Below are 17,694 nucleotides of genomic sequence, written 5' to 3'. Positions count from 1 at the left end.
CGTTTCTATGGCATACTGTCTGGTATCTTGATTTCATGGCCTGTGCTTACTGTAGCATCATTTTGCGTGTAATGTGGTCCTTTATCACAAATACAAATAAAATCACATTTTATTGGTCACATACACGTGTTTAGCAGATGTTATTGCGGGTGTAGCGAAATGCTTGTGCTTCTAGCTCCGACAGTGCAGTAATATCTAACAAGTAATATCTAACAATTTCACAACATATACCCAACACACACAAATCTAAGTAAGGAATAAATTAAGAATATATACATATGGACAAGCAATGTCAGAGAAGCATGGACTAAGATACAGTAGAATAGTATAGAATACAGTATATACATATGAGATGAGTAATGCCGATATGTAAACATTATTAAAGTAGCTAGTGTTCCATTTCTTTAAAGTGGCCATTCATTAGTAATGTTTCTCTCCTCCCTATGTCTCTCTCCTTTCTACGTCTCATCACTGCATCTCTCACTCTCTCTCTTCACATTCTCACTGTTGCTGTGTGTTTGCAGACTACCGTTCACTGCGCTGCAGGAGGAAGTACCTGTCCCTGCTGGCGGAGGTGCACAGACAGAGGCAGGCCCAGAGAGAGAGGGAGGAGAGAGAAGCCAGGGAGTTGGAGGAGAAGATGAGGAAGCAGGAGCTGGAGGAGGAGATGAGGAGGCGACTGGACATGGAGCAGGAGAACAAGAGTAAGGACACAGAATATCGTTTTCCTTCTATCTCTTTCTCCCTCTCGTCTCTTACTCACCAACCGTGCATTCGGAAAGTATTCAGACCCCTTCACTTTTTCCACATTTTGTTACGTTACGGCCTTATTCTAAAATGGATTACATTTTTAAAAGTCAGCATCAATCTACACACAATACCCCATAATGACAAAGCGAGAACTGGTTTTTAGAAATGTTTGCAAATGTATTAAACATAGAAAACAGAAATACCTTATTTACATAAGTATACAGACCGTTTGCTATGAGACTCGAAATTGAGCTCAGGTGCATCCTGTTTCCATTGATCATCCTTGAGATGTTTCTGCAACTTGATTGGAATCCACCTGTGGTAAATTCAATTGATTGGACATATAAGGTTCCACAGTTGACAGTGCAAAAACCAAGCCATGAGGTTGAAGGAAATGTCCGTAGAGCTCCGAGACAGGATTGTGTCGAGGCCCAGATCTGGGGAAGGATACCAAAAAATGTCTGCAGCATTGAAGGTCCCCAAGAACACAGTGGCCTCCATGATTCTTAAATGGAAGAAGTTTGGAACCACCAAGACTCTTCCTAGAGCTGGCCGCCCGGCCAAACTGAGCAATCGGGGGAGAAGGGCCTTGGTCAAGGAGGTGACCAAGAACCCGATGGTCACTCTGTGGAGATGGGAGAACCTTCCAGAAAGACAACCATCTCTGCAGTACTCCACCAATCAGGCCTTTATCAGGCCAAGCTTGTAGTGTCATACACAAGAAGACTCAAGGCTGTAATTGCTGCCTACTTGTTCTCTCTCTCCCTACCACTGTTCAATTTTTGTTCTTTACCTCCACCCTTCTCCGAACTCTTTCTCTCTCTACCCCTCTATGTGCACGTTGACAAATACATTTCAGTATGACTTAAATAAAGAATTCAGCATTCAAGAATGTGTAAGGATCCTTGTCACTCACTGTATGTATACACTGAGTGTACAGAACATTAAGAACATCTTCCTAATTTTGAGTTACACCCCCGCCCCCCCACACTTTTGCCCTCAGAACAGGCTCAATTCGTCGGGGCATGGACTCTACAAGGTGTCGAAAGCGTTCCACAGGGATGCTGGCCCATGTTGGCTCCAATGCTTCCTATAGTTGTGTCAAGTTGGCTGGATGGCCTGTGGGTGGTGGACCATTCTTGATACACAGGAAACTGTTGAGCATGAAAAACCCAGCAACGTTGCAGTTCTTGACACAAACCGGTGCGCCTGGCTACCCCGTTCAAAGGCACTTAAATATTTTGTCTTGCCCATTTACACTCTGAATGACACATACACAATCCATGTCTCAATTGTCTCAACGCTTAAAGATCCTTCTTTAACCTGTCTCCTCCTTTTCATCTACACTGATTGAAGTGGATTTAAAAAGTGACATCAATAAGGGATCATAACTTTCAGCTAGAATCACCCATGTCAGTGTATGTCATGGAAAGAGCAGGTGTCCTTAATGTTTTGTACAGTCAGTGTAGCTTTAACCGGGGTGTCTGTGTGTCTCAGGGCCATTCTCTCCACCCGTGCCCCTACCCAGGAAGAAGAAGCCACAGCCCCGGCCTCGCTCCATCCTGCCCACAGCTATCCACCTGGCCCCTGTCCCACGGCCCCGCAGCAAACCATTTGAGGTGAGCCATACTCAAGAGTCTACACTGGTAACCTTTATTTAATTGAGAACTGTAAGAAGTAATTTGCAGGAAGGAATCTCATGTTGTCTCTCTGTTATAAATATCTCTGGTGCTAGCAAGCACTGGCTAGCACGCAGACAGCATGTTAGTGGGAACCATGCTATTGACTGATCTTGTACCCTACGACAATCGCCCTCCCACTCTATACCCTGACATCCACTCCCAGTCTTTGATGACTAAATTTGACCCTAAACTGAGCCTTAAATGACCCTAAGATTTACCCTATACGGTTCCCTCTGTCTCTCCCAGGCCACTCCCTTTGACAACCTGGAGGTGCACATTGAACTGGCTGAGTTGGTGGGCCAGGCAGGGGGAGAGGAGCGGGCCAGGGAGAGGAGCAAGAAGAGGAAGAACACCATCCGCTGGTTCAAGGAGACGCAGGCCCGCAAGGTGGTCCACAATGGAGCCTTCCCCTGCTGGTTCCATGGCATGATCACACGCAGGTCAGTAAGAGAGGATGCCAAACACACATGCACATGTACGCACATTCTCATTCAGATTTCGTTGTGGTTTTAACAAGTCTTTCTGTGTATGTCTCCTCTACAGACAAGCAGAGGATCTTATGACGGACAAGCCTGTGGGCTGCTTTCTGATTCGTGTGGGACAGAGCCGGGAGGGCTACACACTAACATACAAGTAAGACTGAGGATGACAAACTGGATTTAAACATATGTGTCATTTGGTGGATGAATCTAAGACATTAAACCCCTAAACTCCCGTTTGGCCCTAATCCTTTGTGACCTATGTGTACCCTTTACCCTCTGACCTTGGCCTCTCCGTCTATCCGCTGTCAGGGGTGCGAACCGCTGCAGGCACTTTATGATCGAGATGCAGTCCAACGGGAAGTATGTGATCCTGGGGGAGGATAAGGCTCACCCCTCCCTGCCTGACCTGGTGCAGCACCACAGCCGGGTGGGCATCAAGCCCTTCAACGAGCTGCTTACCACCCCCTGCGGACAGGTCAGCATCGGGTCAAACACCCTTTAGGGTCTGGCTCCTGTCAAATACTGTCTTGAATATACCCACAGTTGTAACAGGGTCTGCCAGGATCTGTGTTTAATATTAAACAATAAGAATGCATCATCAAACATTTATGCATTTGATGTAGTCTGGGAAGAGCCATGAAAGCTTATAGCAAGTGTTCTACAATCTACATGCATGCACTGTTCCAGATTTAATGTAAGCTAATTTTAATCTGTTGTTTCAGACATGTGACCAGAACACAGACTACGAGGACTTGAAGGGCCTGGACCTCCTGGCTTCAGCCGACCACGGGAGCTCCAAGTCTGGGGAGGAGGAGGAGGGCGAGTCGACCCCCGTCCACCTGGAGCTACAACGGCTCTTCCTGCCCCCGGGGCAGAACCCCAGCCTGGAGTCCCAGAGACCCCCTGTCCTCAGGCGGATATCTGACCGCAGACACCGGGCCGAGGCTAGAGGAGGGGAGGCCCGCGGAGGGAGGGACAGGGAGAGAGGAGAGTGGGAAGAAGAGGAGGACAAGAGGGACCACAAGAGCAGGCCCTTCCCCCGGTTGTATCCTTCCATCCGATTGGCTATGAGGGAGATCCAGCAGATCCAACAGGTGAGAGGCAATGATGAGGAGAGGGAAGAGGGAGAAAGGATGGATAAATGGAGGGAGAGATGTAGAGGCAGACTTAATGTGATTGGACAGATGGTGTAGAGTTGAATGGCCTATGTATTAATGCTGGATCCAGGTTATCATTGTTTCTCAATGAAATTACACACATCTTCTTGAAATGTCAGTCTATAGAACTGGTTGGATACATTTTGGTCTATTGCTAGAACTGGTGTAGGTACATCTGCGTATAGATAGCAGTCAGGATATGGTGTTGTTGAACCATTAAAGGGTGTCTGCACATCCTGATTTGGCCTTGTTTTTTATCAATGCTGATTTAGAAATGCTAGCGGCCATGACTGAAGGCAAACAAGAGTTGTCTTGGGGGGTGTGGTTTGTGGGTGTTTCTTGGGTGTTTTTGCCATTCAATCACGACACAAGGACAGTAGCTAGCCAGTTCGAGTTGAAACGTTGTTGAAAGCAAGCTGGCAACATGCGTCAAACGTCGTCAGGTTTGCGTGATTATGAGCTAGCTAGCTAACGTTAGCTACCAGGGAGCAAACCTGTCTTCAGGTACAATGTTAGCTATGCAAATCTTCCTCTCAAATTGCATGTTAGGCACATGTATTTAGCTAGTTACATCACAGTATTATAGGCTATGCCGCTATGATACAAAGCTACCAAATAATGATGTAGCTAGCTAGCTATAAACAAAACTTCTCTACTTACCTGTGGTGTATTGGAGGGTATACGCCATATACCCACTTATTTTTCTGTGGGCACTGCGTATACTCACATGAACTCCCTTAATGTGTATCAAAGTAGTATAGTGGAGATACAGTGTATACGCCATGTCAATTAATAAGGCTGATGGAACAGTTCAGAATGTTTAGCTTAAAATGTTAATAAACTTTGTTCACATTTTAGGCGCAGCAGTGTGCACACGGCGGTAGACATGCGTGTGAATGTTCCAAAATTCAATTTGCGGGAAAATACAGTTCAAAAATGCACACCACACATGCGAGCGGTTTCATGGATAGAGATGGAAATAGCCGTTAGAAATGTAGAAAGAAATAAAAAAATGCTACAACCATCAAGGTTTGCTAATATGACTAGGATAATGCCTTTGGCTGCTAGACAATGAAAGAAAGTTGAAAGAAACCCAATAGAACAGGAGAACGCATACGAGGAAGTCTTTATAAAATAATTGTCTCCACGTTTCTATGGTGCATTTTGGCTATATAGGGTACTTTGAAGAAAGGTAAGACATGCCTCATAATATGAAGTAAAACGTCCAGGTTTCAAACAGGAAAAGGAACAAGAAAATATAGCAATGCTAATGATAGGCCTAACCGTCTTCTGGTAGATGGAATGGCTTTCCCAAAAATCTTCTCAATTAAGTGTTAACTAGCTACAAAGTAGCCTATGCCTTCCTGGCAGAATGAAATTATATCATGATTATTTACATCAATCCAGTGGCCATTTGTTTAGCAAGCTCCATCTCATGTGCTACAGAAACACTGCTAACCAAACAACAGTGCTAGGTGTCTGTGCACTTGAATTAAAGGGTAACTCAAATAAACATTTCTTAGATTTTACCCAGTCCTCAAAAGTGGTCTACTGCATTGTTATGGACTTAGAACATCCAATGTTGTTTTTCAACAAAAAAAAAGTGTGACCTTGAGAGCAAAAACCTGAAAATAATTGAATAAATCTGAAACCTGTGTATTTCTGATGGAGTTGACAGACTATTTTATCTTATTCAATAGTAGGCCTACTATTAGCCTACTTGCACAGTACTGATTGGGTTGGCCTGACTGATAGACAAATATGAGATTGATCATTTAAGGTCATTCTGAGTGTGTCACTGTTTCTCATAATTTATTTTACAAAGGGCACCTTTCCTTCGCTGGGTGGGCCGTTTGGAAAATATTGGCAAAATTAGAGTATACCCACTTCTCCAGTCACCACTACACCACTGCTACTTACCAACAACACACCAGTCTCAGGTTTGATTGTTTGACAGTCCAAGTAGAAACTAGTCGGATGTAATTCATATCCTGGCAATCTGACCAAGTGTGTTGAATAACTTTATGGAAGCCCATTTTCACTGGAGTAGCTATTTCCCAAGCAAGGGCAAGTATTAACCACACGTCTTGTCTTGTGAAGAGGTTCCAGTGGGCAAGTTCGTTTTGCATGACCCCGGTGCCCCGTGTAGGCGGGGTTTGCAGATTTTTGACCATTCCATTGGTCCTCCTAAGGAGATGTCTCCGCCTGCCCGTGGTACTGGGCCATGCAAAGCGAACTTGCCCAGTCTTTTCCCAGAAAACACGGTGCCACCATGTGTTAAATAGGCAAAAGGGGGCATGAATTGTTGACATAATTGTAACCAAACCAAACCCTCAAGTAAGTAATGACGCAGTCACTTACCAAACTCTATTTTGGACGACACTGACTTTATGACCAGTAGTCCAATCAACGTAAGATAAATATGATGTGGCTGTCCATGTTTAGGATTTCTGTGTGTGTGTGCATTCGTGCAAGTAGAAAAAACATGTTGACTCACCCTACTTGTAGAGAAACGCCAATGCCATCCTCCTCTCTTTAATGTTGACGAAACGGTCTATCACTCTGTCATACAGTACACGCTTTTATTCTCCATACCTGGCTAAAATGCTAGCCCCCTAGCCTAACTTCCTTTTCATAGCTAGTTAACATTAGCCTTCTAAATCTAGCTACATATTACACTTCCATCCTCTCAGGCCAGAGGCACAATGTGTGAATTAATGGTTGGATCAGAATTGCCATTATAATCATTGGCCAGTACGGAGAATTAAGTAAAAGTCAAAATCCCTATCTCCATCCATGGCTAATGTAGGAAAGTGCCAATTTTAGCTAGCTAGCCACTGGAGGACAGCAACACAACGAGATGCAACAATTCAAGTTGTTTCTGTCAATGACGTATGCGCTCGATGTGATTTGATAGGAGCGATGCCAAATCCAAACTGGCTTCCCTTAACACTTTTTTTTGGTGCGCCAGGACCTTTCACAGAACAGCTCACTCAGTTTAGCTCAACCCTGATTGGTTACTATCTAATACTTTTTTTTATCAAGGGAGGCCAAACGCTCGCTGGCTTCCCTTGCATTCAATGCTACAGGCGGCAACAATGTCATACTCTTTATGACCAGATAGATGGCTTACAGAGACAGATAGGCGCTGTTTCGCTTGCTTGGATGCTTTCTCCGGTGAGATACATTCAGCCTCTTGCGAATTGAAGGAAAATTATGTAACACTTTTTGGGGGAAGCCTGGCTTCCCTTGGCTCCATGAATACACACCACTGTTTATGACCAAAATTATACTATTTACACTTTGTAGTCAATTTTGAAAGAAAAATGAATGTTTCTGATTCATATTGATGCCACATAGGCTGTTTAAAACCAGATAAGTTGGTTCTAAGGAGCAGTTGACCTTTAAAATAACTAGACTGTAGGCCTAGTCTCTAAAACATGGTTTCCCAAACTCGGTCCTGGGGCCCCCCCTGGGTGCACGTTTTGGTTTTTGCCCTAGCTCTACACAGCTGATTCAAATAAACAAAGCTTGATGATGAGTGCTAGTGCAAAAACCAAAATGTGCACCCGGGGGGGCTCAGGACCGAGTTTGGGAAACCTTACTCTAAAACATGTCAGTACAAGCCCCATCTGAAAGATCACGCAACATACCACCTAACTATTCACGATTGCCAATTGGCTTTTTGAATTGATACACTGTAGGTTGAACCGTCTTTGTTTTTTTCCAAACCACCCCAGATCATTTCTGGGAATCATGGTTGATTTTTAGGAGCTGACTTTTTAATGAGAAAACAAGATTAGCCAAACTGACACAATTAATGTGCCCCAAGTGTTCATTTAATATCCATTAATAAAGAAATGTGGATGAATTTGTGATGTTGTCTGTCTTGTGTCTCTGCAGCATTTTCCAGATGGCCAGGATCAGAGCCCCTCTGTCTCTCACAGTACCCCCAACCCCTCCTGGAGAATGACGGGTAAGTCATAGTTCTGGCCTGCAGGGCATAACATTGTGCAATATATTGTGTGCAGACATGTCTCTGTCATGTGTAATAGGGAATTATGTCAGCTCTATTAATTGACATTTCATTACTATACCACGCTGCCTCCCACAACCCAACACACCATAATTTTGCCTGTCTGAGTGTGCATGCCGTTGTTCTTGCATGTATTTTTATATACATATAAATAACCAACACCTTCTCAAGCAGAATCAAGTATTTAGCCAAGCAGTGGTTTACACTGACTTATGCTATTTTTGTGTCTGTTGCAGATTCATAACCCATGGGATGGAGGGAGTTAATGCTATTTGTTGTTTTTGCCAAACTGAATGAGTTAACTGGACCATATTCTGTCAAAGCTATATCCAGGTTTTATGAACAAATTGTAAGGAGATACTTCCTTGTTTACTAGTATTTTATTTGTTATGTTTTATTTTGTAACAATTTTAATTTAAGGGTGTTAAAGGGTTTTATGTTTCTTAATGTATTGTTGTTTTATATGTTTATTTAAATGAAATTATGCAGTGGGAATGTTTACATTCACTGATTTACAGAATATTTTTTATTTTTAACATTTTAGTTATCTGGTTGTTCTCAAGTTTTTTTTCCCCCATCATAATAAAATCTGCATGAAAATGCATAGGTATTAACACATCATGGCTTTCTCTTTCACTTCACATATCAGTCATCAGTGAGTTTTTTGCCGTTAAAGAATCAGCCAATAGGCATGCAGACCTGTAGAGAGGAGTGTTTTTTTGTTTTGTTTTTTTTTTGCTGATATTAGCAGCCAGTGACCCCATTCAGAGTAGTAGATGGATCAGAACAGGCAAACAGGAGTCTGGGACAAATATCTAAATCAACCAGATTAGACAGTGGCATAGATCTAAATCAACCAGATAGTGTAGGACTCCAAATCTCATTGATGGATCTCAGGGTTCTGGCTCTTATGCTGTGTGTCACCATCTACTCCATCCAAGGTAATGTGATGCTCCCTTGAAAATGTTATTAATATACTGTGTGCACAACTCCAGTCCTCGATGGGTGTGGTCTTGCTGGTTTTTAATTGCTCTGGAATTTAAGTGATTCAGTATTGATGGATTTTCATTTGGCATTTTTTGGGATTGGTTATTCATCTGTTACTCAGGAATATTCTGTATCTTTGTGTAGCTCTGACATGGTTATAACTGCCTCTTTCAGGAGCCATTCCAAAATGTTGTGTTGGGACATCCAGGAGCATTCCTTTAAGCATACTAATGCGAGTGGAACGATATGACGTCCAACACAGCCATGGTGCATGTGAGATCGACGCTGTTGTGTGAGTCCTCACTACTTGTCCTGTATTGTCACAATTTCGCTAAAGAAAATAGTGCATATAGATTGCATGTAGGTAGTGGTGGAAAAAGTACTAAAGTAAAAGTGATACTTGAGTAAAAGTGAAGATACCTTAATAGAATATGACTCAAGAAAGTCACTCAGTAAAATACAACTTGAGTAAAAGTCTACAAATATTTGGTTTTAAATATACTTAAGTATCAAAAGTAAATGGAATTGCTAAAATGTACTGAAGTATCAAAAGTAAAAGTATAAATAATTTCAAATTCCTTATATTAAGCAAACCAGACGGCACAATTTTTTCATATATATTTTTTATTGACGGATAGCCAGGGGTACACTCCAACACTCAGACATAATTTACAAACAAAGCATTGGTGTTTAGTGAGTCCACCAGATCAGAGGCAGTAGAGATAACCAGGGATGTTCTCTTGATAAGTGTGTGAATTGGACCATTTTCCTGTCAAAATGTAACGAGTACTTTTGGGTGTCAGGGAAAATGTATGGCGTAAAAAGTACATTATTTTCTTTAGGAATGTAGTAAAGTAAAAATTGGCAAAAATATAAAAAGTAAAATACAGATACCCCCCCAAAAAACGACTTAAGTAGTTCTTTAAAGTATTTTTACTTAAGTACTTTACACCACTGCATGTACGGCAGGCTACCGTCTTTGCTAATACAACAACCCCCATAGGCATGCCAACAGAGATTAGTTAGACAAGCTACTCAATCTTGATTAACCTGAAATGGCTTGGTAGCTAGTTATTAGGTTGGGAGATTGATAACCTATCTAGCTGACTAGCTAAAGCAACTTCATAAAATTGCTAGGTGGCTGGTATTATAGAGAAACAACATGTATTTATATTTTTTATTTATTCATCACGAATGAATAAATAAGCTACATAGCTTGTTCAAACATACCTCCTGCAAGTCCTGCCCATCACCGGCAGCTAAAATCAAATCAAACTCTTTCTCTTCCTCCACTGATGATACTGTCTGCACTACAGGAGGCTGCTGAAGGGAGGACATCTCATAATAATAGCTGGAATGGAGTGAATGGTATTAAACACATGGAAACCATGTTTTTGATGTGTTCGATACCATTCCATATATTCCTTTCCAGCCATTACTATGAGACCGTCCTCCCAAATTAAGTTGCTACCGGCCGCCTGTGGTCTGCACACACTAGAGTGTCTAGTGTCCTGCCTACCATATCTTTGCTCCGTGATGCACCTAGGAAGGAACCACTTACTAGGAAGAATGGGTAGGGGGGATACTCTTTGCCTGGTCCAGTCAGTGGGCCCCCTCCGCAAAATACCGCTGACAGATCTTTTTTTATAAACAATTATAAAATGTGGGCTTAAAAATGAAGTTTAGTAATTCATTTAACATCTGGAGAAAAAAAAAAAATAATAATTCTGAGCAAATCTATGGGAATGACGCCTCTGGTCTTATCTTTCAAGATTCCCTATCTACTTTTTCTGTTACACAAAAACATATGCCAATAAGACTGTCATGGGGTGCGTTCCAGATACACATTTTCTACACAGATTAGAGGACCATTATCATATTAATGTAGTTGATTAGATGCAAAATACTTCTCCAGGCATTGTAAAGATCTGAAATGCACCCACAATGTCCCACTCTCTTCTTGTACTGTAGATTACATGCCAATGGGAGGAAGTACTGTGCAAACCCAAGAGTGAAGAAGATCGTGAGAGCTGCCATGCAAATTAGGCAAGCTCAGCTGATGAGGCAAAAACTTAACTCAATCATGAGAAGATGAGGATATCCTGCCAGTTCCATCCAATGGAGCCACCATGACAACTTTGATTTATGTGTTTTAAATTCTCATCTTTTTGTTCTGTTTACACATAAAACATCTGTTTTAAGTCTTTTTACTATGTTCATATTTCACAGAAGTATGACTGATTTAATCATTAATAAATTAATTGTGATTTTCAATTAAACCTAATGATCTTTTGCTTTATTAGCCAACTCCAATGTGGTGAATGACCAGCAATGACAACTCAAAATTGGTGAAGCTGAAGAAAATGCACATGGATAAAATAAACAGCTTGTTGATCAGTAAACTACTTCCTCTTCAACATTCAGTCCTTTTAAGTGATTAAATGAGTCAGTGGTTGGTGATCTGATCCAGGGTTTCCACTCAAGCAGCATACTTTGTGTTAATTAATTACTCTCTTTAGAAGGCACTGCATTCCCCGAAACGTTGATTATTAGGTTTACCATTTAATTATTGAGATTATATGTAGAGTATGTGACTTCTTTTTTTTTTTTTTACAATTAATAATTATCCTCGGGTTTAGAGGGAAGACTCTCCTCAAGTGTAAATGTGACAGCTTTTGGAACTACTCAGGGTGCTAGAGACAGGAGAGAAAGGTGACATGAATATCAGCAGGCCTACATATATTTTGTGTTCATCAAACATTAAATAACACTTACTTGTATTTTGCACAATACATTTTTCATTCCATTTTCACGTATTAACTATATCAACTGGGTCTTACCACATATGGACTTACGTACGTAATATTCATCCTTATGGGGACCCTGGTCCTGATCTGCCTCAGAGGGCCAGACAACTAGACAAGCTGATCTGCCTCAGAGGGCCAGACAACTAGACAAGCTGATCTGCCTCAGAGGGCCAGACAACTAGACAAGCTGATCTGCCTCAGAGGGCCAGACAACTAGACAAGCTGATCTGCCTCAGAGGGCCCGACAACTTGACAAGCTGATCTGCCTCAGAGGGCCAGACAACTAGACAAGCTGATCTGCCTCAGAGGGCCAGACAACTAGACAAGCTGATCTGCCTCAAAGGGCTCAATAACTAGAGAAGTAGAAAAGTAATACCTTTTTGATAGACATTTTGTATCTTACTACACAATATAAAAACCTATCTAAACAATACTTATAATTTAATACTGTAATGAAATTTAACACTAGAATCCTTAATTGAAGCAATAACAAAGCAGTGACCCCGCCTCTGTTTTTGGTCAAAAGCTGAGGGATGGGCCTGGAGAAATGTAACCACTCTCAAATGCATAGACTGAGCTACAGTGCCCTGCAAAAGTATTCATCCCCCTTGGTGTTTTTCCTATTTTGTTGCATTACAACCTGTAATTTAAATTGATTTTTATTTTTATTTCATGTAATGGACATACACAAGAGTCAAAATTGGTGAAGTGAAATGAAAAAAATATATTTTTTCAAAATATCCTAAAACATAAATAACAGAAAAGTGGTGCGTGCATATGTATTCACCCCCTTTGCTATGAAGCCCCTAAATAAGATCTGGTGCAATCAATTACCTACAGAAGTCACATAATTAGTTAAATAAAGTCCACCTTTGTGCAATCTAAGTGTCACATGATCTCAGTATATATACACCTGTTCTGAAAGGCCCCAGAGTCTGCAACACTACTAAGCAAGGGGCACCACCAAGGAAGCGGCACCATGAAGACCAAGGAGCTCTCCAAACAGGTCAGGGACAAAGTTGTGGAGAAGTACAGATCAGGGGTTGGGTTATAAAAAAATATCAGAAACTTTGAACATCCCACGGAGCACCATTAAATCCATTATAAAAAAATTGAAAGAATATGGCACCACAACAAACCTGCCAAGAGAGGGCCGCCCAGCAAAACTCACGGACCAGGCAAGGAGGGCATTAATCAGAGAGGCAACAAAGAGACCAAAGATAACCCTAAAGGAGCTGCAAAGCTCCACAGCGGAGATTGGAGTATCTGTCCATAGGACCACTTTAAGCCGTACACTCCACAGAGCTGGGCTTTACGGAAGAGTGGCCAGATAAAAGCCATTTCTTAAAGAAAAAATATGCAAACACGTTTGGTGTTCGCCAAAAGGCATGTGGGAGACTCCCCAAACATATGGAAGAAGGTACTCTGGTCAGATGAGACTAAAATTTGAGCTTTTTGGCCATCAAGGAAAACGCTATGTCTGGCGCAAACCCAACACCTCTCATCACCCCGAGAACACCATCCCCACAGTGAAGCATGGTGGTGGCAGCATCATGCTGTGGGGATGTTTTTCATCGACAGGGACTGGGAAACTGGTCAGAATTGAAGGAATGATGGATGGCGCTAAATACAGGGAAATTCTTGAGGGAAACCTGTTTCAGTCTTCCACAGATTTAAGACTGGGACGGAGGTTCACCTTCCAGCAGGACAATGACCCTAAGCATACTGCTAAAGCAACACTCAAGTGGTTTAAGGGGAAATATTTAAATGTCTTGGAATGGCCTAGTCAAAGCTCAGACCTCAATCCAATTGAGAATCTGTGGTATGACTTAAAGATTGCTGTACACCAGCGGAACCCATCCAACTTGAAGGAGCTGGAGCAGTTTTGCCTTGAATGGGCAGAAATCCCAGTGGCTAGATGTGCCAAGCTTATAGAGACATACCCCAAGAGACTTGCAGCTGTAATTGCTGCAAAAGGTGGCTCTACAAAGTATTGACTTTGGGGGGTTGAATAGTTATGCACGCTCAAGTTTTCTGTTTTTTTGTCTTATTTCTTGTTTGTTTCACAATAAGTGGTAGGCATGTTGTGTAAATGAAATGATACAAATCCCCCCCAAATCCATTTTAATTCCAGGTTGTAAGGCAGCAAAATAGGAAAAATGCCAAGGGGGGTGAATACTTTTGCAAGCCACTGTATGGATGCAAGGACTGACCATCCATGATACCATGTTTTGAGGCTATACAGTGTCTGTTTACATTTACATTGCTTACCAACATTGGAGTAAAACAAGCTTATATTTTGGGTTCTGATAGGGTACGACAGTTGAACTAAGCTCGTGAGGCATTCATAAATTATATTATTCAACAATCAATAGGTATATATAATTAATTTATAAGTAAAAAAAATATAGATGTAACAACTAAGGATTCTAGCTTGAAAATAGAAACATTTATGGTGTACCTTGAGGTTTATCCTTAACTTTCACAGTCTCAGCCTGAGGTGGACTGGAAACAGTTTGGGCCTCGTTGACAGGGTGTTGGCTCCATCTCTCATCTTTTCTTGTCTGCCGATTGAGGGAGGACTTGACACTAAATAATATTTTTTTAAGCCTGTTGCACAATAATTTTGGATTTAATAAACTAAATTAATGTACAAATGTTTTAAACACAGCAAAAAATATATTTGTTGTAGGCCTAAATATTATAGTGATTGCACAGTCATTTTTTAATTTTTTATGTTTTAAGCCTGTTACACAATCATTTCTGATTGTTTAACAAAACTGATGTACATTTATTTTTAAATACAATTAAATTAGTATGTTGTGATACATGGTTTTTACACAAAACAAAAACATTAAAAGGTCAATCTGCATTTCAAACAACAAAGCGGTAAACAGCTTAGCAGTAAACAAGAGAAACACTTTAACTCACCACTATTAGCTCTCTATCTCCCTCCTGTGGTTAATAATGATATATACAGTATCTCACAAGTGAGTACACCCCTCACATTTTTGTAAATATTTGAGTATATCTTTTCATGTGACAACACTGAAGAAATGACACTTTTCTACAATGTAAAGTAGTGAGTGTACAGCTTGTATAACAGTGTAAATTTGTAAGTCGCTCTGGATAAGGGCGTCTGCTAAATCATGTAATTGTAAATTTGCTGTCCCCTCAAAATAACACAACACACAGCCATTAAGTGTCAATATTTTGTGTGGCCACCATCACTTTCCAGCACTGCCTTAACCCTCTTGGGCATGGAGTTCACCAGAGCTTCACAGGTTGCCACTGGAGTCCTCTTCCACTCCTCTATGACGACATCACAGAGCTGGTGGATGTTAGAGACCTTGCACTCCTCCACCTTCTGTTTCAGGATGCCCCACAGATGCTCAATAGGGTTTAGGTCTGGAGACATGCTTGGCCAGTCCATCACCTTTACCCTCAGCTTCTTTAGCAAGGCAGTGGTCATCTTGGAGGTGTGTTTGGGGTCGTTATCATGTTGGAATACTGCCCTGCGGCCCAGTCTCCGAAGGGAGGGGATCATGCTCTGCTTCAGTATGTCACAGTACATGTTGGCATTCATGGTTCCCTCAATGAACTGTAGCTCCCCAATGCCGGCAGCACTCATGCAGCCCCAGACCATGACACTCCCACCACCATGCTTGACTGTAGGCAAGACACACTTGTCTTTGTACAACTCACCTGGTTGCCGCCACACACGCTTGACACCATCTGAACCAAATAAGTTTATCTTGGTCTCATCAGACCACAGGACATGGTTCCAGTAATCCGTCCTTAGTCTGCTTGTCTTCAGCAAACTGTTTGCGGGCTTTCTTGTGCATCATCTTTAGAAGAGGCTTCCTTCTGGGACGACAGCCATGCAGACCAATTTGATGCAGTGTGCGGCGTATGGTCTGAGCACTGACAGGCTGACCCCCCACACCTTCAACCTCTGCAGCAATGCTGGCAGCACTCATACATCTATATCTATTTCCCAAAGACAACCTCTGGATATGACGCTGAGCACGTGCACTCAACTTCTTTGGTCGACCATGGCGAGGCCTGTTCTGAGTGAAACCTGTCCTGTTAAACCGCTGTATGGTCTTGGCCACCGTGCTGCAGCTCAGTTTCAGGGTCTTGGCAATCTTCTTATAGCCCAGGCCATCTTTATGTAGAGCAACAATTCTTTTTTTCAGATCCTCAGAGAGTTCTTTGCCATGAGGTGCCATGTTGAACTTCCAGTGACCAGTATGAGGGAGTATGAGAGCGATGACACCAAATTGAACACACCTGCTCCCCATTCACACCTGAGACCTTGTAACACTAACGAGTCACATGACACCGGGGAGGGAAAATGGCTAATTGGGCCCAATTTGGACATTTCCACTTAGGGGTGTACTTACTTTTGTTGCCAGCGGTTTAGACATTAATGGCTGTGTGTTAAGTTATTGTGAGGGGACAACAAATTTACACTGTTATACAAGCTGTACACTCATTACTTTACATTGTAACAAAGTGTCATTTCTTCAGTGTTGTCACATGAAAATATATACTCAAATATTTACAAAAATGTGAGGGGTGTACTCACTTTTGTGAGATACTGTATATATACATTTACATTTACATTTTAGTCATTTAGCAGACGCTCTTATCCAGAGCGACTTACAGTTAGCTATACACTACCGTTCAAAAGTTTGGGGTCACTTAGACATTTCCTTGTTTTGGAAAGAAAAGCAATTTTTTTGTCCATTAAAATAACATCAGTTGTAAAGAAAAAGCCATATCCCAGACTGGCCAATAAAAATAAAAGATTAAGATGGGCAGTCTGAGATATGGCTTTTTCTTTGCAACTCTACCTAGAAGGTCAGCAACCTGGAGTCGCCTCTTCACTGTTGACGTTGAGACTGGTGTTTTGCGGGTACTATTTAATGAAGCTGCCAGTTGAGGACCTGTGAGGCACCTGTTTCTCACTAGAGAAACAACTAGACACTAATGTATTTGTCCTCTTGCTCAGTTGTGCACCGGTGCCTCCCACTCCTCTTTCTTTCTTTCTGGTTAGAGCCAGTTTGCGCTGTTCTGTGAAAGGAGTAGTACACAGCGCTGTACGAGAACTTTAGTTTCTTGGCAATTTCTCGCATGGAATAGCCTTCATTTCTGATGAGTTTCAGAAGAAAGTTATTTGTTTCTGGCCATTTTGAGCCTGTAATCAAACCCACAACTGCTGATGCTCCAGATACTCAACTAGTCTCAAGAAGGCACGTTTTATTGCTTATTTAATCAGCACAACAGTTTTCAGCTGTGCTAACATAATTTCAAAAGGGTTTTCTAATGATCAATTAGCCTTTTAAAATGATAAACTTGGATTAGCAAACACAACGTACCATTGGAACACAGGACTGATGGTTGCTGATAATGGGCCTCTGTACGCCTATGTAGATATTCCATTACAAATCAGCCGTTTCCAGCTACAATAGCCATTTACAACATTAACAATGTCTACACTGTATTTCTGATCAATTGGATGTTATTTTAATTGACAAGAAAATTGCTTTTCTTTCAAAAACAAGGACATTTCTAAGTGACCCCAAACTTTTGAACGGTAGTATGTATGTATGTATGTATGTATGTATGTATGCATGCATGTATGTATGTATGTATGTATGTATGTATGTATGTATGTATGTATGTGTATGTGTATGTGTATGTGTATGTGTATGTGTATGTGTATGTGTATGTGTATGTGTATGTGTATGTGTATGTGTATGTGTATGTGTATGTGTATGTGTGTGT

General features: G+C 41.6%; 1 protein-coding gene and 1 long non-coding RNA gene across 2 annotated transcripts in view; both read left to right on the top strand.

The window, feature by feature from the left end:
* The window catches only part of LOC311128660 (myosin-IIIb-like), a 48,514-nt gene extending 39,789 nt beyond the window's left edge, over window positions 1-8,725 (top strand). The window contains exons 23-30 of the mRNA XM_084160857.1: window positions 525-704; window positions 2,248-2,369; window positions 2,679-2,872; window positions 2,976-3,065; window positions 3,224-3,389; window positions 3,637-4,008; window positions 7,975-8,047; window positions 8,344-8,725. Of these exons, the coding sequence (XP_084016983.1) occupies window positions 525-704; window positions 2,248-2,369; window positions 2,679-2,872; window positions 2,976-3,065; window positions 3,224-3,389; window positions 3,637-4,008; window positions 7,975-8,047; window positions 8,344-8,351 (1,205 nt within the window). The 3' untranslated portion in view covers window positions 8,352-8,725. The remainder of the gene's footprint in view (window positions 1-524; window positions 705-2,247; window positions 2,370-2,678; window positions 2,873-2,975; window positions 3,066-3,223; window positions 3,390-3,636; window positions 4,009-7,974; window positions 8,048-8,343) is intronic.
* A 151-nt stretch (window positions 8,726-8,876) lies between these two features.
* LOC311128661 lies at window positions 8,877-11,530 on the top strand. Its single transcript, XR_014613221.1, has 3 exons — window positions 8,877-9,048; window positions 9,269-9,386; window positions 11,066-11,530. It is a non-coding gene; the product is annotated as an uncharacterized lncRNA (long non-coding RNA).
* Window positions 11,531-17,694: the final 6,164 nt, after the last annotated feature.

The sequence above is a fragment of the Coregonus lavaretus genome (genome assembly GCF_964263955.1).
Source record: "Coregonus lavaretus genome assembly, chromosome: 4".
Taxonomy (NCBI): Eukaryota; Metazoa; Chordata; class Actinopteri; order Salmoniformes; family Salmonidae; genus Coregonus; species Coregonus lavaretus.
Note: the sequence above shows the minus strand (reverse complement) of the source record. Positions and strands in the feature narration are given on the sequence as shown.